This window comes from Danio rerio, chromosome 5 (assembly GCF_049306965.1).
Source record: "Danio rerio strain Tuebingen ecotype United States chromosome 5, GRCz12tu, whole genome shotgun sequence".
NCBI classification, from domain to species: domain Eukaryota; kingdom Metazoa; phylum Chordata; class Actinopteri; order Cypriniformes; family Danionidae; genus Danio; species Danio rerio.
In genome coordinates, this window is record NC_133180.1 from 72,114,728 (window position 1) to 72,135,119 (window position 20,392).

Here is a 20,392-nt window from a genome sequence, read left to right on the forward strand (position 1 = left end):
AAATGACTGCATCTTATTTTCAACTATTCCAGCCTTTCGTAAGACCCGAGACCAAGTTCTGGCCCACCATTTCAAGGATCGACGACATCTATGGAGACCAGCACCTGGTCTGCACATGTCCACCAATGGACGTCTACGAGTCTCCATATGAAGAAAGAGCTTCCTCATGACCAAAATGAACCATCAATATATGATCATCGGTACGTTTCCATTCGCAAACCATGCACAAATAGCTGGCCTGTCCTCCTCTGTTACTTTACTAAATCCAAATCTGATTCAGATACTGTAATCGACCTGTATAGGGGGGAGGGCGGTTCGTCGTTTTTTTGTCGTTTTTATATTTTTATTCGCTGTATAAAAAAATATTTGGGTGTTTTTGGTCTGTATGTAGGCTTAACTTACTGGCACTGTTCTCAAACGTTAACCCTAATTTGAAAGATGTAATGTACGTTTTCTAATTATTTAAGAAATAGAGCCTGTTTGTAGCCATTTAATAAATATTTTAAAGAACTCCTGCTTACATCATTTGACTCCTGAATCTGATGCATGTCTGTTTTTTACACAATACAGTCGTTCTAATGTGAAATGGAGTTGAGCTGCGTTTCGTACTGCTCGTCGCTTCTCTTCTTCCATAAATTTCCAGCCACTATTCCTAAGAACAAAAGCAGTCCGAGGTTTCGGTTTGAGGCGAATTTTTTCCAGCAGTCCTCGGGTCTGTTGATGTCCACAGAGTAGATCTGTTGAGTGCAGAAAAGAGAGATGTAGAGCAAGGTTATAAAGCACAGTATCACTTCAAAATACTCACGTGAATATTATTCATAATCAAAATTTGTGTGTCTCGTATAGAGATGTAAATGTATAAACATTTGAAGAGTTCAGATGCAAAACCCTCTAAAAATCCATCAGACCTCTTTTCTTGTAAATGAGCATTGTCTGTCAGGCTCCTCTGATTAAATTCAGAAGTTTCACTTTAATAGTTAATGATAAGGTTATTAGCTGGTGAATAAAATAGCTAGTCACTTTAGACAATTCTTTGCTTTCTCATCATCATCATTTACTTGTCGGCTTGGTCCCTTTATTAATCCGGGGTCGCCACAGCGGAATGAACCGCCAACTTATCCAGCAAGTTTTTATGCAGCGGATGCCCTTCCAGCTGCAACCCATCTCTGTGAAACATCCACGCACACATTAACACACTACGGACAATTTAGCCTACCCAATTCACCTGTACCGCATGTCTTTGGACTGTGGGGGAAACCGGAGCACCCGGAGGAAACCAACGCGAAGGCAGGGAGAACATGCAAACTCCACACAGAAACACCAACTGAGCCGAGGTTCGAACCAGCGACCTTCTTGCTGTGAGGCGACAGCACTACCCACTGCGCCACTGCCTTTGGTTTCTCACAAGGTAAATTTTATTTTGCGTCAACCAGCTAAATCCACTTTTTTTTTTTTTTTTTTTTGCAAAAACCTCTAAATCCACCTATCGGTACAAGACAGTGTAATTGGTTGAAAATCACTAAAGATGCAATTATGCATTTATTGCACTTTTTCCCCTCCCTAGACTTCCATTCAACATTTTTTTTTTGGATTATTTAAAACTGTAGCTAAAGACTCAATCGTGACTACGTAGTTTACGAGGTATGCGTTTTTCCTTCTCAAAACTAGTACACTCATACCTTCAGGCTGTGGAGCAAGCACGTGAGCTGGCAAGTAGCATGTGTCTTCTCACCTGATGTGCTAAATGAAGAGCCACCGCAGACACTGCACAATAATAAGGTGCAGTCTGGTCAGCATTAACTCCAGCCAGAAGCAGTCCAGACAGCATGGCTCCAGTGAAGCCGCTCAGCCAGAGTTTAGTGTTCTCCTGAAACCGCAGGGCTGTTGACTTCACTCCCACTTTCAGATCATCGTCTTTGTCCTGCTCAAGAACAGAAGGTTTTGTTTCTTAATTGTTCGAGTGTTAACGTCTAAAATGTATTCAGGTGATAAGCAGGCCTGGTACAATAATCAATATATCGACATTGTGTAATAGTTTGACCTAAATTTTTGCCATTTCAATATATACACTCACCGGCCAGTTTATTAGGTACACCTGTCCAACTGCTCGTTAACGCAAATTTCTAATCAGCCAATCACATGGCAGCAACTCAATGCATTTAGGCATGTAGACATGGTCAAGACGATCTGCTGCTGTTCAAACCGAGCATCAGAATGGGGAAGTCAGGCTGGTCTGAATATTTCAGAAACTGCTAATCTACTGAGATTTTCACACACAACCATCTCTAGGGTTTACAAAGAATTACAGAGATTGGTTTCCTGATCATGACAATGAGTTCACTGTTCTCAAATGGCCTTCACAGTCACCGGATCTCAATCCAATAGAGCACCTTTGGGATGTGGTGGAACGGGAGAGTCGCATTATGGATGCCATCATGTCAATATGGAGCAAAATCTCTAGTATTTTCAGTACCTTGTTAAATCTAAGCCACAAAAGATAAAGGCAGTTCTGAAGACAAAAGGGTTCCAACCTGAAACTAGTAATGTGTACCTAATAAAGTGGCCGGTGAGTGTATTTACAAATTCGCAAATAATGTTAAAGCCATTTACAATCTACCTTACCGGTGTCGAAGTTTATATATGGACATTTCCCTAATAGGACATTTAATAGTATATACAATAAGACATTTAGCTTTTTAATATCAAATTATAGAATCTAAATATGATAAGTACTTTAAAGGGTTTTTGGCTATTTGCATTATTATGCTATTATATAATCATTATATAATCAGTGGCATAAAAGATCTCAAACTGACAATATTATTGATTATCGCAACTGTTTCTGTGACAACATATCGCACAACAAAAACTGCTTTTTCCTAGTGATAAGCTCCAAAAATTTCAGAATAAAAGTTGAATAAATGCATCATAAATATGACCAACAATATATGTTAAACAATTAAGTTGACATGAGAAATAAATAAATAAGTACAACAACTTGGTCATTTTTTGATTTGAAGTTATAAAGATTTTATTTTTATACTAGTGTTTATTTCATATAATTCCTCCCATTCCTTTTGCCGTTGAAGGAAACTAAAGGTGTGTTTTTAAAAAACCCCACAGTCCCAAAACAGACTTGCAGCCAGTAAGCGGTAAGGTGGATGACTAGGAACTATAACAGACAGGGAGCACTGGAACATTCACCCGCTCTTCACTTATCGATAAATGCTCATTTTATAAAGACATGGTGGGGGAAAAGGTAATGTAATGCGGTGCTTGTACAATCTGAGGCCCACTTTATGTCAGATATCACTCAGTCAGTGGAGATCGCTGATTTTTAAAGAAAACAGACCTTAAACGTGCCGATTCTGTAATGGTATACAGGTTACTGGCAAATTAAAAGTCCTTTAGCATACATCCGCATATATCCTATTGGTGGCCTGAGGTATTATCTTTCCCCAGTCTGCCATTGATAGCAGGGATATTAAAAAGGGGCGGGTACTGTTGGCTTATGAGTGTGTTTGTTTTGATGCTATTAATTATCAATGAAGATCAAATAAATGACATCTTTAAAGGATAGTACACCCAAATAAATGTATTCAAATGTATTATTTACTCACCCTCAAAATGGTTTCAAAGTTTAATTGTTTTTTTTTTTTTTATTAAACACAAAAGAAAATATTTTGAAAAATGTTGGAAACTGGAAACCATTCACAGTCATTTTAGGAAAAACAAAATTGTACAGAAGTCAATGGCTACCATTTCCAAAATTCTTCAAAACAAGAAACTCAAACCGGTTTGTGATGGGTGAGTAAATGATGACTGTGTTTTCAGTTTTGCGTGAACTATCCCTTTAAGAAGTACTTTGCAATCGGTTATTTCCAATTTAAGTGATTCCTTGGCAGCTTTATGCTTATTTTGAGTCGGTCCAACGTGAACTGAAATCCAGCAGAAGTTGATGTACATTTTTTTTTATATATAACAACAATTATGGGGTCAAGAAAAAAGTTGCTAGATTCTAACTAATATAGTCAGATTGTGTACCTGATGGGCATAGATTGTGTCATAAATTAGCGTCCACATGACCCCAGACACATAGAGAGGCAAACACACAGACCAGTCACATGATCCCTTCACTGCACACCAACCCAGAAGAGCTCCCCAGTTAAACGTCAGACCTACAGGAGGAGGAACACAGTGTTCAGATCGAGAAATAGTTTCACTTTAACAAATGTGTGTAAATATAAGGGTTGAAGAACTGGTTTTAGAAATATTTAGCACACTAATGGTAGCGCACCTAAAATAAACTGAGGCCAGTATGTGATTCTCTTCATCAGAGGATACGTGACCACCAGCGACAAAGAGGCGGCTCCGAGAGCGATGCTAGAGAGAGAGAGAGAGAGAGAGAGATGGGAAATGGTGGATTAAAAGGATTTAGAGCAGGGATCACCAAACTTGTTCCCAGAGGGCCGATGTCCTGCGGATTTTAGCTCCAACCCTAATCAAACATGCCTGAACCAAAAAATATTTCCCATATGATGTTTAACAGAGCAAGGAAATTTTCACAGTATGTCTGATAATATTTTTTCTTCTGGAGAAAGTCTTATTTGTTTTATTTCGGCTAGAATAAAAGCAGTTTTAAATTTTTTAAACTCCATTTAGGGAAAAAATTATTAGCCCCTTTAAGCAATATTATTATTCGATTAGTCTACAGAACAAACCATCATTATACAATAGCTTGCCTAATTACCCTAGCCTGCCCAGTTAACCTAATTAAGCCTTTAAATGTCACTTTAAGCTGTACAGAAGTGTCTTAATCTAGTAAAATATTATTTACTGTCATCATGACAAAGATAAAATTAATTATTTATTAGAAATGATTGGTTAAAACTATTACGTTTACAAATGTGTTGAAAAAAAAATCTTCTCTCAGTTAAACAGAAATTGGGGAAAAAATAAACAGGGGGCTAATAATTCTGACTTCAACTGTATGTACAAATATGTAATGTGCAAAAAGGCGTTTTGAGAGGTGTTTTGACAGTTCAGAGCCACTTTACAAGGGAAAAGCTGAATAGAGATGGTATTACTTTAGAAAATGCGGCATAAATTCATCCCATTTGGCGTTTTGGATACTTTAGAACACGTTCAAAGGACTTTGAAGGAATAAACACTGTGAGAAAAGCTCCGCAATAGTGCAATGTACAAGTTTGATCCACGCATGTGTGAGGCAGGCAGTTCTTATCAGGGCCAGTAAACAGAAAAAACCCAAATGCAGGTGAAGACAATGATTTATTGTAGAAGGCAAACATTCTAACAGATCAGTTCATAAGCCAGAATGCAAAATTGAAAAAAAAAAAATTCTTCTAAAGGCAAATGTCTCAGTCTCAGGGGAAAAATACACAAAAACCTCACTTCGACAAATGGAAAAAATGCTCTTCAGCAAGCAATCCTCTCAGCCTGATCAAGAAAGAACAAAAAAAAATATTATAGTCCAAAAAATGAACAACGAAAAATGGCAACAACAAAAAAAATACTTGCAGACTTTGCTGGAATAGTTGAGGGGAAGAGAATGACTGGAAATAACTAGGGATGGCGGACGTGAAACTGACGTTTCGACACAGTGTCGAGATCCCGAAGCGCAAGTGTTTCGAAACACTGTACCGAAGCATGATCCGAAACACCCAGGTCACGTGACTAAAGTGTTTCGAAACACTTGGTCACGTGACAAAAGCGATTCAAAGCATTGATCATTTCAGAGGCGTTTCAAGACCCGGAGAATCTGCATTTGACTGGCATGATCTTCATTAAGTTTCTGTCCTGTATGGCCTAGTGGACCGTGCGTGTGCACTTTGGTACTGTATTTTAAATTTATTTTGGGTTCGAATCTCGACTATTACAAATACTCCAAAATCATGATTTTATGTATTTTAATCATGTTACTGTTTTATGGTGTAGCCTAGATAGGATACAGCTGCGGATACACCATTAATTTAGCATCATTTTTGTAACACTGTAAAACAATAATTCATATTTTTACAGTACTGTGATGGGTTTAGGTTTTGGATAGACGTTAATAAAATGCAATGGGAAATTTAATTAATAATATAAATAAATATTGTTAACTTCTGGCCACAACTGTATCTGATCTAGTAACAACCCTGTTATATGAACAAAATACAAATTTATTTACAAATTTATTTGTATGTCAGAGCAATGTTGAAACAAAACGATACAATAACAAAGCATTACTAACTGGTAGTAAAGCATTTCAACTCAATTGTGCCAGTCTGGATTCGAACCCATTATTCCCGCATGATAGTCACTTACTCTAACCACTCGACTAAACCATCTGATGATTCAAGGCTACAAAGTAGGGTTTGATACATCAATTTGCTCAACTGTTCTTTGCTGAAGCTGTTTCAGTGAAATACAAATAAAATGACCACTAGGTGTCACAGAGTGGTGTTTCGAAACGTTTCAAGCTTCGACACATTTGCTTCAATAGTTTCAGTGTTTCACGAAGCCTCGCTTTGCCCACCACTAGAAATAACCAGGAACAAAAAATAGACTGGCCAGTAGAAACAGAGGCAGGTGTAATTGTCAGAACCACGCCAGTGTCCAGGACATCATAAATTTAGGCAGCACAAGAGCAAAAACTTTGGGCAAGCCAGGGACTACACAGAAAGGCTATATTTGATGTCGCAGGGTCAAAAGCACACAACAATCTGGCACTGAACAGCAGAAACCAAGAGAATAAATAGGGGAGCTAAAGAGGAGAAAATAAGCAAAGACAGGTGAAGCAAATCAACTAAAATTATGAGAACGATGGGGGTGGAGAGAAACAATCAGGAGCACAAACCAAGGAACATGTGGCTAATACAAACAGAACAGATAGAACCAGCCAATCAGCCAGGAGTCCTGACAGTTCTGTACAATTACATAATCTATCCGCTTCAAGATACGGGCCTAATTTTGACATCGGACTGATAATGACAACATTAAAAATAGCATTCATCGGCCGATAACGCCGATATATTGTTCATCTCTACTATGTATAATTACAATAAACATACTTCATACAAAAACATTTACTTATTTTTTTTGATCAGAATACACAGAAGTTAGCTTATTTTCAGACACAACATTATATCACTATGGCACAATGGGAGTATAGTTCCTTGCCATGTCGCCCTATAAAAAAAACTATTCAGCAGGTAGAAATGTTGCAGGTCGAAAGGTCGAAAAACAAATTGTGTAAAAAAAAAAAGCACCTGTAGTAGTTGAGGCTGAGTAGGACCCCCAGCGCTAAACTGAGCTGTCCTCCGAGGAAAACCAGAGCTTGAAACCGCGTGATGTCCCCTGACGCAATGGGCCGAGTGGCAGTCCGTGACACCTACAGGAAAAACAGCAGATGATCAGATTCCAGCAGCTGCCAAAAACACATCCTGACCCCGCTAACAATCCAACCGTGATAATCATTGGTCAAACCTAAGATAAAACAACATACCAACATCCTTGAATGCCAATTTCATTCTACAGATCGCAGTATTAGCACTTTAGTATTAGCAAATGTCCTTGTCTTGCAGGTTTTTAATAAGTTTTAAAGACTTAGTTCATGCAAAACTGTTCTGTTATTATTCTATTGTTATTATTGTACTCACCCTCTATTTCTCAAACCTGAGTCTCAAAAATAAGTTCTTTTGAAAAATATTGGATACCTTTAACCAGGGATGTAACAATATTGTAAATACTGTCATACCGCAATAGTAATTTTTTCAATATTACCGTAGGCGCATGACTCAATAAAACTATATTTCTGAGAAAAGTTTGCTTAGACGAATGAAACGAACGGGAGGTAGCGGAAACAACAATTCCCATCAGCCTAGGCGTGGCCATCATCCTTTGTGGTATGTTGTCACTACAGATCCAGTAATGCGGAAATGGAGTGTGCTGCTAGTAGTGGGGAAGAAAAAGAGCTGGAAATGATCGAACCTAAAGTGGGTTTTAAATCAGATGTGGAAGCATTTCAGTTTCTTTCTAAAAAGATACGAAAAAGGAGAAAAGGTGACAGGCAAAGAAAAAAACAGTATGCAGGCTCTGCCAGACTGTGGTGAAATATAAGTCGGGAATACGACTAAAAACAGTCATGGGGACTGCAGAACACAGCACACTTGTTAGATTGATACAGACATTGACTTGTACCGCAAAGAGACCTCTATCTCACTCATGGCTTGTCCTTTCAAGTGGGGGAAAGACAATGCACACCGTTACCCACTGCTGTCAACCTTGGCTAAATCATATCTCTCTGTCCCAGAAACCTCAGTCCCAAATGAGAGGGTTTTTTTCTGTTGCAGGGGACATTGTAAATACCCAGAGATCCCAGATTTTACCAGATTATAGTTGTATGATAATTTTGCTTAAAAACCCATCTCTATCTAAGTGAGTGAGTGATTAAATGTTGAATGTGACGAGTTTTCAACAATACTAAATTGAAACTTTTTTTTTTTTATATGGTTTAATAGTTTTTTTGTTATTAAAATTAAAAAATTGAAGTTCCTGTTTCAAAGCTTACAGATAGATGGCTAATTTGTATGTCACTGATATGTTCAGTGCTAAGGTAAATAAACACTTTTGGCACTTTTTTCGAGTCTTTTCATTAGTTTTGTTTTTCCTGTAAATTATTTAATAAATACCGTACCGTGCCATTTATACCGAGGTATTATAATACCGTGAAATTCTGATACCGTTACATACCTACCTTTAACCATTGACTCCCATAGTATTCCTTTTTTTCCAACTATAACAGTTACTAGTTTTCAACATTTTTCAAAATATCTTCTTTTGCGTTTTAGAATGCACATTGCTTTTGTTTGTCAAATCTTTAGGCCTTTTCTGTCTGATTTTTTGTTGTGTTGAACTACCCGTGTATGTGTGTGAGATTCAGTTTAGCCCCTTTCACACAGTGATACCGGTAAATATCCGGAAAATTTCCGGAACGACTTTACCGGTATATTCAAAAAAGCGCTGTTCACACAGGCGAGGACGTTACGAAAATTTTCCGGAAAAGAGCATTCACACATCCATTCTAAAATACCGGTAAATTCTGACATCATTCACCACAAATGAGTTTTAAACGGCTGCGCTTGTATTTGTAAACATTTGACTAAATTACAAACTCTGTGGATGATCAATATTGTGAACAACTTTCGCAGGATCACTTTCGCATGTCGAGATATTCATATTATCTGCGTGTGCAGGCGCTCATATGCGCACGCAAAGCTTGAAGGTAAACAAACAACGGCTTATCATAAGCATCTCATCGATGATTATTTACACAGATGGCATTAAGAAGAACATACAAACGTAATCTGACTAACTTCTAGCAGCTAAAATATTCAAAGGCTTTTATCCTCACAAACCGCGCGGACGTAAAAGCGTCTGACTGTTGTGATTGGCTAAAGCAGACGTCTCACGTCAGCACGTTCTAGACGTGCACGCGCTTATTACGGCAATCTTCCTTCTGCATTCACACAGCGCAGCATTCCGGCAAATTGCCGGTAATGTTACAACTTCTCTTTCCGGAAAATAGCCAGAACGAATTTACCGGTATTTTCAAAAAGGACCTGTTCACACATACAGACCTTTCCGGAAAATTGCCGGCAATTTTCCGGAAAGGTCTGTATGTGTGAAAGGGGCTTTTGTCTCTGTAACATTGTAAATTGGAGTCAGGCCACAATGAAATGTAATTTAATTAAATTGAAGATAAAATTTAGACCACTAGTGACACATTTTTTTATATAACTGTATTAACATCTACTTTAAATGACATTTTAGTAGTGTCTAAGTAGGAGTCAATGTATGAGCTGTAATGTTGTGCTTAGAAAACAATTTTACACTCTTGTTTTGATGCTTTGAAAACCCCTTTACATCTGAGCCCTTTACTCGTACCTTCTTGTCAAAATCTTTATCCCACATGTCATTGATGGTGCATCCAGCTCCTCTCATCAGCAAAGCTCCGACACCGAACAGTGTAAGCATGTGCAGATCGGGAAGACATCCCGGGTCTGCAGCCAAGCCGATACTCCACGTACATGGCAGATACAGCAGCCACGTTCCTGCAAAAACAATGTATAATGTATATTGTTGGCTGGGCCGTTCTACAGCTTGATTTTCTTTCTCTGAAAGCATTTGAGAGTCTCTTGGCTGTCTTAGATCCTTGTCTTGCTGAAATGTCCACTCTGGTTTCATCTTCATCATCTGCTAATGTAGATGTTGAACGGAAGCAGCTGATATTAACTTACACTGAGTAAGGGCAGAGGGTTGCTAAAGAACTACTGAGAGATTTCAGCTGCTGTCTGGACTTTCCATGCCTTTCTACACCTTCCTTTCTTCATGTGTTCAATACTTTTTCCCCTTGTTATTTTATTACTTTAATTGTAAACCTATTAGATTTGTTTTCTTTGCATTAGGCTCCGGCGGTAAGATAGTGTATAGCGGGATCTAAAAATAGCAAATAGTCAATTTCAGTACCGTTAAACCGTCATAAAAAACAATGCACTTAATCAGGAGACAAGTATTAAATAATAAATATTATTTATTTAAAGACTACAAATGCGTATGCGTGATTTTTATCATGGGACAGTGTGGAGGAGAGAGAGAGAGGTGTGGTGAGGTAAGGCGAGTCGCGCACCAAGTGACCTGCAGTTTGGCAGTATTTCCGGTTTCGACCAAACAAGAAGGGAGACGTGGTAAATAAGAACTAGAGGTCTGCATTCCCACTGCTGTACCGCGGGAGCAGTGGGACCCGACCAGATTTCTTGCGGTGCGGGAATACATTTTCGAATAAAGCGCGGGAGCGGTTGGTAACTCTGGTGTAATTTGAAAGGGAGCGGGCGCGTGGTCTAACTAGAGAGCACGCTTGGTGCTCTCTCTTTGTGTGCGTGTGTGCGCGCGCATGAATGAGAGAGAGCGTCCCGCGAAGATCTCTATTACAAACAAGTTGTAGTTGTAGAAGTAGGCTGTGTTGTGTCGTGGCAGAGAGATCGGTTAACAGATTTTGTTCAGGTCACAGTTTTGATTTAGCTGAACAATCCTGTAAAATACTTTGTAAATATTGTATAATTTATTTTTCTTTATTGTTATTTTGTCGAGCGAAGCAGTGGTGCAGTAGGTAGTGCTGTCGCCTCACAGCAAGAAGGTTGCTGGTTCGAGCCTTGGCTCAGTTAGCGTTTCTGTGTGGAGTTTGCATGTTCTCCCTGCATTCGCGTAGGTTTCCTCCGGGTGCTCCGGTTTCCCCCACAGTCCAAAGACATGCGGTACAGGTGAATCGGGTAGGCTAAATTGTCTGTAGTGTATGAGTGTGTGTGTGTGTATGTGTGGATGTTTCCCAGAGATGGGTTGTGGCTGGAAGGGCATCCGCTGCGTAAAAACTTGCTGCATAAGTTGGTAGTTCATTCCGCTGTGGCAACCCTGGATTAAAGCCTGATTTATACTTCTGCGTCAAGTGACCGGCGTAACCCACGGTGCATGCAACGCGCGTGGCTGTGCATTTATACTTCTGCGCGCTGCCTCTGTTGGTCTGCATTAACACTTCTGAAACGCTAGTGGGCAGTGAGGTGTAAATGTTCCTCTGTGTCGAATTTCCTCGCTGCTTTTTTGCTTTTCCTGAACACTTCGGGATGTACAAGTGGCTCAAACTCGCTCATTTTGAGGCAGGAACCGGCGAACGTGCAACAACTTTAACTATGAGGTAAACACAAAACAAAACTTTCCATCAGGAGCTCCTTTACGGGACTCCACACTTGTAAACAATCGCTCCTTCAGGCTTGCACCATTCGCGCGGCTCTCGGTTCCGCCCAGACTCGTCAGCGCTACCAAGCCGACCAATCACAGAGCTTACGCTACGCGTCGTTGCGATGTGTAGTTACATTTTTTGAGAGGTGCACGTCAGCGACGCCGATGGCCATGGCGAAGGGCTATGCGTCAGCGCCGTAGCATACGCCTGCGTTTGACGCAGAAGTATAAATCAGCCTTAATAAAGGGACCAAACCGACAAGAAAATGAATGAATGCTATTTTGTCACTTTTACCTTTTTGCTGGATTTTTTTTCCTCACTGTGTCAAATCACTCTTCACTTTCACCAGCGGCTTCTGTGACACTTTTTGCCTCTCCGCCCGGTCTGGTTTATACTTCTGCGTCAAGTGACCGGCGTAACTCATGGCACAGGCAACGCGCGCAGCTGTGCATTTATACTTCTGCGCACTGTCCCTGTTGGTCTGCATTAACACTTCCGAAATGCTAGTTGGCAGTGATGTGTAAATGTTGCTCTGTGTCGAGTTTCTTCGCTTCTGTTTTAGTTTTCCTGAACACTTCCTGGTTGTACAAGTGACTCAAACTCGCTCATCTTGAGGCAGGAACCGGCGGACGTGCAACAACTTTAACTATGAGGTAAACACAAAACAAAACTTTCCATCAGGATCTCCTTCACGGGACTCCACACTTGTAAACAATCGCTTGCGCCATTCGCGCGGCTCTCGGTCCCGCCCAGACTCGTCAGCGCTACCAAGCCGACCAATCACAGAGCTTGCGCTACGCGTTGTTGCGATGTGTAGTTACATTTTTTGAGAGGTGCACGTCAGCGACGTCGATGGCCACGGCGAAGGGCTATGCGTCAGCGCCGTAGCATACGCCTGTGTTTGACGCAGAAGTATAAATCAGCCTTCAATCGTAACAGTCGTAACGTGAATGAACCCAAGGTCGCATATACGGTATTCAGTTTCTGAATGGTTTAGGCACAAGCCAACAGTTTGGTGACTCTCTCTGAGCCTTACATCGTAGTTTTTTTTATTATGCACAGTAATACCGAATACCGAGGTAAAATAGGGAGGAGGTTTGACGGTATCAAAATTTGCATACCGCCAAGCCTACTTTGCATATATGAATTTCTTTGGTTGTTACCAACAACAACACCTTTAGAAATGAGTCAATGTATAATTCGCACCCTGCACATATTGTTTATTGTGGGCCACATATTTAATATGTTTGACACCTGTGTGTGCTAAAGCATCCTGGACAGAAGAGTGTGAAATACAGAAAGCTCACCTATGGGTTTGTCCAGTCTCATTAATCTGAGGTATGGCTGAACAGACGCCGGGGCTGCGTTTACAATCCCAGCAGGCGTGAGGCTGAAAAAGCGTCTTCCATAACAGTGACCCGCCACTAAAGGAGTCCGAGATCTACATTTGTGCTCATCAGATGTGTTGAAGCAGGATCCGGGCCGACAGAAGGCCGCTGTGATGTTTTCATGGCGTCTTGTGAGCACTGCAAAGCGGGCAGAGCAGATCTGTGGCCTCAGTGTCAGCAGTCTGCTGGACATCATCCTGATATTTGGGCCTTCAGCACGACTGCGAAGTAGCAAACCGCTTCATTGTCTGCTCGCGTTCATGTGCAAATGAGGGACCTCTTCAGGAACAATGAACCTGACCGATGCCAACAGCAGAAACACAATACAAGCCATTCAATGCAGATTACTGACGAGTCATCAAGCTGAGTGAATGAGGAGTTTTCTTATAATACTGCATTCTAGTGTAAACGGAGGTAAAGTTGGTTTTATATTCGCACATTTAATTAATTATATTCACATTTAATTTTTGGTTTTAAGAAGATTTGAAGAATATAATTTTTTTTTTTGCTCCACTGCACCTATTATGGCTATTATTATGCACTATTTTAGCAAATTACTGTCTGTTTAAAAGCCATATTGTTATACATACATATGTGAATATGGACGGATGGATGGATGGATGGATGGATGAGTCCTTCAGGCTTGTTTGAAACCTAAAGGTAAGTGTGTTGGAGCTAAACAGTGCAGAACTGTGGCCCTCCAGGAACTGACTTTGACACCCCTGTTGTAGACAAATTGAAGTTGAATGAATCGTATTTATAGTGTCTTGCCAAGTCAACTCATGTTTACAATCTCTTTGTATCTAGGCGCATTTTATTTAGTATGTTACTTGATCATTTTGAATGAACTTTTTCAGAATATTATATTAAATATACATTTTACGAATTTATTCATTGAAAATTTAGATTGTAGTTTACTCTGATTCCTCAGTTTATGACTCCTTGAAACCACTATGGGAACGGGACCTAGGAGTTTTGTTTGACCCTGAAGATTAGTTCAAGATCTGAGGTATCTTTCCAAGATGTACCTCAATTTCCATACATAAACAAAATTTTAAGTTTTTTCACAGAATTTATTTTACACCTGTTCGTCTGCATAAAATGTTCCATGCTTGTTCTGATCTCTGTTTTAAGTGCAAAACTTGCAAGGGCACATTTTTTTTCATGTATTGTGCTCCTGTGTTTACATCCAACCATTTTGGAGAGGTTTACTCTGCAATACAGGAGATAATTGAGAAACGTTTTATTTTCTCCCCCTCACTTTTGTTGTTGAATGACATTCCAGAAGATCTTTTTGACTCAGAGCTCAAACCTCTGTTCACAACCCTGACATTTCTGGCTAAGAAATGTATATTATTAAAATGGTCTACTTCTCAAACTCCAACTATTTCCATGTGGATTTCTCAGCTGTCAGCCTTTCTTCCTTTGGAAAAACTAACTTTAAACTCAACCACAAGCAGGACAAATTCAGGAGACTTTGGAAATCTCTCCAATCCTTTCTACATAAACTTTGAAACTTTTATTTAAAAAAGTTCTGGCTTCTCCTGTTTTGTTTTGACTATTTTATTTATTTTTTGTTATTTCTCTATTTTAAACTTACATTTATAAAAGTTTATTTGATTTGCAGCGCTTGGGGATGGTTTGTTTGTTTGTTTTTGTCTTTGTTGTTTGTAATATTTGAAAATCTTAAATAAAAATAAATAAATAAATTCAGATTATTATCTTTAAGTTGTATTATACTTATAGTATTAATTATTTTACATTATTTATTTTTCCTATGCTTTTTTCCACGGATATCCATTTCTACACTTAAGTAACTTACTTCGTGTTATTTGCGTGAATAAGTGTTTTTCTAATACCGTTAGCAAGTACACTGTAAGCCTAATAAATACAATTGTAAGGCTAAAAACATTCCTTTTCTGTTGCTTTAAACATTTATTATTGAAACAATATTATGAAACTGATAGATCATGCAAATATGCTAAAAGCAGCGTCGCTAAAATGTATTTTTTTTAAAGTCAATACATTACAAATATCTCACAGTTTTCTTTGTTGAAACCTTTATAAGTCATATATTTGTATTTGTCATGTTTAACTTACAGCACCGTGACATATTTTGAAGTCCTTCATATAGTGTGCGCCGGTGTGTGGTTCCCCCTGAAACATTTGTTTTCTGTATGGTTCCGGTGTCATTTGGTGGTGTATTCTAAAGCAGGTGTCTGTGATAGTGGCTACAGATAATACTGGAAGGGCCGGCGACGCGGTGGCGTAGTAGTGCTGTCGCCTCACAAGGTCGCTGGTCGAGCCTCGGCTGGGTCAGTTGGCATTTCTGTGTAGAGTTTGCATGTTCTCCCTGCGTTCGCGTTGGTTTCCTCCGGGTGCTCTGGTTTCAAAGGAGCTGGAAGCTGCAGGCAGGCCCACAGAACCACACGTTTTAGGCACACACAATCTAGGCAAACCATACATGGTTAAGACAATAGTGTTTACTTTACTTTATTTCACAAACATTGTGATCGAGACGGGCGAATGGGGAGCGTTGATTCCGATCGCCATTCAATATAATAGAGTGAACAGTTTTCTATCAGTCATTCATAGATGATCAGTCATTATTATCCGACAGAGTGATTTTAGCAAATACTCGTTTGCTGGCCTTGCTAAACGATCTAAATTTGACAGGTTTAATTTATACAATGGATTCATTTATAATGAAAGAAATAATAGCAAGTTAATATAGGCAATAATAAATTTTATATGTAATAAAAATATTTTATATACTATATATATATATATATATATATATATATATATATATATATATATATATATATATATATATATTTATATATTTATTTATTACATATAAAAATTTATTATTGCCTATATTAACTTGCTATTATTTCTTTCATTATAAATGAATATATATATATATATATATATATATATATATATATATATATATATATATATATAGTATATAAAATATATATTTTTACTCAAGCGATTAAATAGTGTGTATTTGCTTAATTTTCTAATAACTTTTTAATTAATTATTTCCCACATTTATTACTGTAGTAATTTAAAGTTAGCAATTTATTGTTCTTAAACCAAAACTTAGCAATAGAAACAAATTAACTATTAATAATTAATTAAAAAGATATATATATATATATATATATATATATATATATATATATATATATATATATATATATATATATATATATATATATATAGCTGTGACAGTTTAGTAAAAGACAGTAGTTTATAATCAGATAATCAGTTAAGATAATCAATTTATAACTATATTTTGTGTGGAAAAAAATTGTCGCCCAGCTCCCTCTGGTGGTTTTTGGAAAGCATGACAATGTGGATGAAACAGATGTTGAAAATGAATGGGCGGCAGTTCCGGTTTTTACTGACAAATATAGTAACGTTTTTTTTTTTTTAATGCATGATTGACATACAGAACAATGCCAGGGGTGTACATAAAATAAAGATATGAGCATAATAAAACTTATATTTAAGTACAAAGACTCAATAAAACAGAGCTAAAAAAATAATAATAACGAAAGATTACAGAAAATGCTAGGTCTTGCTAACTCACAATAACCTAAATGAGTTGACAGTAGCATGTATCACCAAAAACTAAAGGGACTTTGAGGTCACTAAGACCTTTGACATGCAACGGCCACAGCAAATATTGTGTAACAGCCAAAAAAAAAAAAGGCACCTGGATTACATGAGTGAAAATAAAATGATGTTAATGCAATTATTCATCATAAACTTGTTTATACATAGAAGAATACACAATCATATCAATCTGAAAATGCAATATAATAATAAAATATTTGAGTTAATCTCAGGTAAAGTTGTAATACGACTATAGTAATATAAACAACCCAATACTGCGATGTATCTTATACAGTAGTAAAACCCACCACAGTTTACTGTAGTAAAAACAGTTATGGTTCACAATAGTTAACAGTATGCTCAAGCTGTAAATACTACAATATATACATTATAAAACACTACAGTAGTGGTTCATATAATGAACAGTCATGATACAGTCATAATCATTGTTGAGTAAAAAATAATAGCATCCCACTTAGCACAATTTCTCTGGCCCAGATCTGGCCCACACAATCAGCTTTTGCTTGGCCCACATGCCGCAGTGAATTACGGTACATGACTGGACCAAGTCTGGCTTCCATATAAGGGCCAAACATGGACCATATCTGGGTCAGTCCTCAGCCAAGTTAATAACCCATAATTGGGCCAGATATGTTGCTGTGTCATGGTAGACTGTTTTCTTTACTCAGAAATAACTGAAATGTACTTCAAATGTGGGCCAAGAAAGGCCAAACTTACGCGGCCCACATATATATTTTTAACGTCTGGGCCAAATACTACAATTTATATCTGGCCCATTGTGTGCTGCCTTAAAGACGGTGCCACCTCTGCCAAACCAGGGCAATGTTTGTCTCACATGCTGTATGCCAGTGCTAAATGAATGTCTGCTGTACCCACTTTATGCCACATCTGGGCTAGAATTATTTGCTACCTGGCATGTATTACAATTTTATGTTGTGCTTTAAAAAAATAATAAAACTTAAAAAAAAACACACACACACACACAACACTATTCATATTACCTTTCTTTAAACATTACTTAGTGTAGCTACTTTTAAAAAGTGACATAAGATTGTAAAATTGCTTTCCCCCAGTCAGTCAGTGTGCGAATTATACATTGGCGATCAGGGGGGGTCAACTTTTTTCGCTAGTATTTTGGTAATACATATGCTTCAGTGAGTCAACTGTATGGATGTATTTAAATTACATGTAATTTATTAATAAAACAGAAGCATTTAAGTGTTTTGAGGGATATTTAGTGACCATTTTAGAGGTCACTCAAGGTCAAACTATACAAATTATGTCTAATTTTTAGGCTACAAGCAGAAATAAACACTTATTTTATAAGAAATGTGTTTTGTGAATACTTAAGATGTCTATCGGTGCTCTCTAGAGTGCCAGTTTCAGACTGCTGAATGACATTTCTCCTAACATTGATTGGCGCGATTATGCATTCACAATGTTAAAAAAAAAAAAAACGTTTTAGGCGGGTCAAATGTATATTTATATTATACATTTTTAATTATTAATATTTAAGATATAGATTAGAGATCAGATAAAGCTATTTCTTACTGGTAAAGGGCTGACCCCCCAACCCCCCACCCTCCCCAACATCTTGTTTTGACGTCCTTCATGCGGATTCAAGCGTTAATTAGGGGGGTCATTCCCCCTATACCCCTCTTATTCGCAGCCTGAATGTAGTTTGTGTTTGTTGACAACACTACAGATGTTACATTTTTTGTAACAAGATAGATATGACAATTCTAAAGAAGTATACCAAAAGCAAAGAGAATTTCCTGCTGAAAAAACAGCTTAAAACAGCTTAGGGTGGTTGGCTGGTTTTAGCTGGTCAACCAGGCTGGGTTCAGAGGGGTTTTGGCTACTTCCAGGCTGGTTTCCAGCCATTTCCAGCCTGGTCTTAGCTGGACAGGCTGGAAAATGACCAACTAAAACCAGCTAAAACCAGCTTGACCAGCCTGGTTTAAGCTGGACATAGCTGGTTTTGGCTGGGCTCCCAGCCTGGCTAGGCTGGTCAAGCTGGTTTTAGCTGGTCATCTCCCTGCCAGACCAGCTAAGACCAGGCTGGAAATGGCTGGAAACCAGCCTGGAAAAGGCCAAAACCCCTCTAAGACCAGCCTGGTTGACCAGCTAAAACCAGTTAACCAGCCTAGGCTGCTTTAGGCTGTTTTTTCCAGTAGGGAAAGACAGTGAGAAGGAAAGAATCAATAGTTTAGTAAAGTTAGCAACAGATTCTATCACCTCTTTTCAACCGTCACAATCTGTTGCTAACTTTACTGAACTAGAATAGTTAAAATAATAAAATTAGGCGATTCATTTTGCTGTGGCGTATGGAAAAGTAGCCTAAATTCTGCCAATTTTAAATAAATAAAAAAAACTTTGAATATTAAAATGAAAAACAGATTAACAGTTGCATTATTAGTTTAAACACTGGCGCCTGATGAATAAAGGGTCTAAGCCGAAGGAAAATGAATGAATGAAAGCAATGTCAAAAATAAAAAAGAGAAAAGGAACATGAAAAAAATCATAAAAAATAACACAGAATATCAAATAAAGCAAACGTTTTAGAGGTGTTAACTGCTTTCTTGGTGTAATGTGTTGTTTATGAAACGTTAGATTGTGTAAACTCTGATTTGTGAATTTGTGAGCGCGCTTTGTGACACGTCACGGTTGTCGTAGCAGCTGAAATGAGACACTCTTCCTGGTGTGTGTTCATGATGAGGGAGTGTGTGTGTGAGAGTGTGTGGGGAAGTAGCAGCATCTTCTTGCAACTTTGATTGCGAACTCACGGTAAGATATCGAGAAAACTGCACAGTCTGGTTTTTATGCGAAGAAAGTTAACGAGTCACAAACGCTGAAGGTGTTGTTACGGTTTATTTGAGAACTGCTTGTTTTCCTGACGACTCCTCAGGTTGAGTGCAGACAAGTAGGCGGTGCGAGAGTTCATACAATCAATGGGGTTTTATTGAGTTGTGAAAATGAGATTTTAAGATAGTCATCGGTTATTTAAGAGCAAACGTAAATAACAGAGTAGCTAAAGATGAATACTTTTAGTTTTATCAAATGTTTACAGTGTTATTACACGTTACGGTTACTGTATAGTATAGTAATAAGTGTTGTTAATGTTATTAACTACATATTTGGGTAACACTTTACAATAACAGTACATGAATAATGATGTATTAATATGTAAACTAAACATTACTTTATTATGAATTGTTAATGAGTTAAGGTATGCACTAATCATGAATTAACTTTAACTACAACATGAGTCAAATGAGTTTATGTGTAAATAACGACTACCTTAACTTCTTGTTAGTACTTGTTGTTAATTAATGTATTAATTAACATTTAATTTTAAGCTAAATGTAACCAACATGAACTCATGAGCTGTTAATGTATAGTTATGTCATGACTTTACTTGGAGGGGCACATCCCTATTAACTCATCCTTAACTACTCATGAACTCCTGTTCATGTTGATGTTGACAGAACACTTTTCTGTTGTTATTCAGTGTAAACTCACTAGTTGAACGTGCATAAGGAGTTCATGAGTAGTGTAG

The 20,392-nt window shown here is 38.1% G+C and overlaps 3 protein-coding genes and 1 long non-coding RNA gene across 8 annotated transcripts in view; 3 read left to right on the forward strand and 1 right to left on the reverse strand.

Annotated features, from left to right (window-relative positions):
* The window catches only part of gldc (glycine dehydrogenase (decarboxylating)), a 32,442-nt gene extending 31,932 nt beyond the window's left edge, over nt 1–510 (forward strand). The window contains 1 exon segment of one of the 2 annotated variants that reach the window (NM_199554.1): nt 33–510. In NM_199554.1, coding sequence (NP_955848.1) covers nt 33–170 — 138 coding nt within the window. In that variant the 3' untranslated portion in view covers nt 171–510. 2 annotated transcript variants of the gene reach the window in all.
* coq2 (coenzyme Q2 4-hydroxybenzoate polyprenyltransferase) lies at nt 475–15,321 on the reverse strand. Of its 2 annotated transcripts, none has more exons than XR_012405661.1 (8): nt 15,283–15,321; nt 13,102–13,478; nt 9,949–10,115; nt 7,272–7,393; nt 4,298–4,383; nt 2,618–4,178; nt 1,733–2,069; nt 475–737 (listed from the first exon to the last, which is right to left on the reverse strand). XR_012405661.1 is itself a non-coding variant. In NM_001089486.1 (8 exon segments), coding segments are annotated over 7 exon segments (1,137 nt in total). In that variant the 5' UTR covers nt 13,379–13,478; nt 15,283–15,317; the 3' UTR covers nt 477–575.
* LOC141385669 (uncharacterized) lies at nt 6,981–9,784 on the forward strand. The gene is made up of 2 exons (XR_012406494.1): nt 6,981–8,943; nt 9,693–9,784. It is a non-coding gene; the product is annotated as an uncharacterized lncRNA (long non-coding RNA).
* A 4,223-nt stretch (nt 15,322–19,544) lies between the features above and the next one.
* Nucleotides 19,545–20,392, forward strand: part of mfsd10 (major facilitator superfamily domain containing 10) — a 53,319-nt gene continuing 52,471 nt past the window's right edge. For 2 of the 3 annotated variants that reach the window (XM_073950363.1, XM_073950362.1), the window contains exon 1: nt 19,545–19,620. The gene's annotated coding sequence lies outside the window, so the exon portion shown is untranslated. 3 annotated transcript variants of the gene reach the window in all.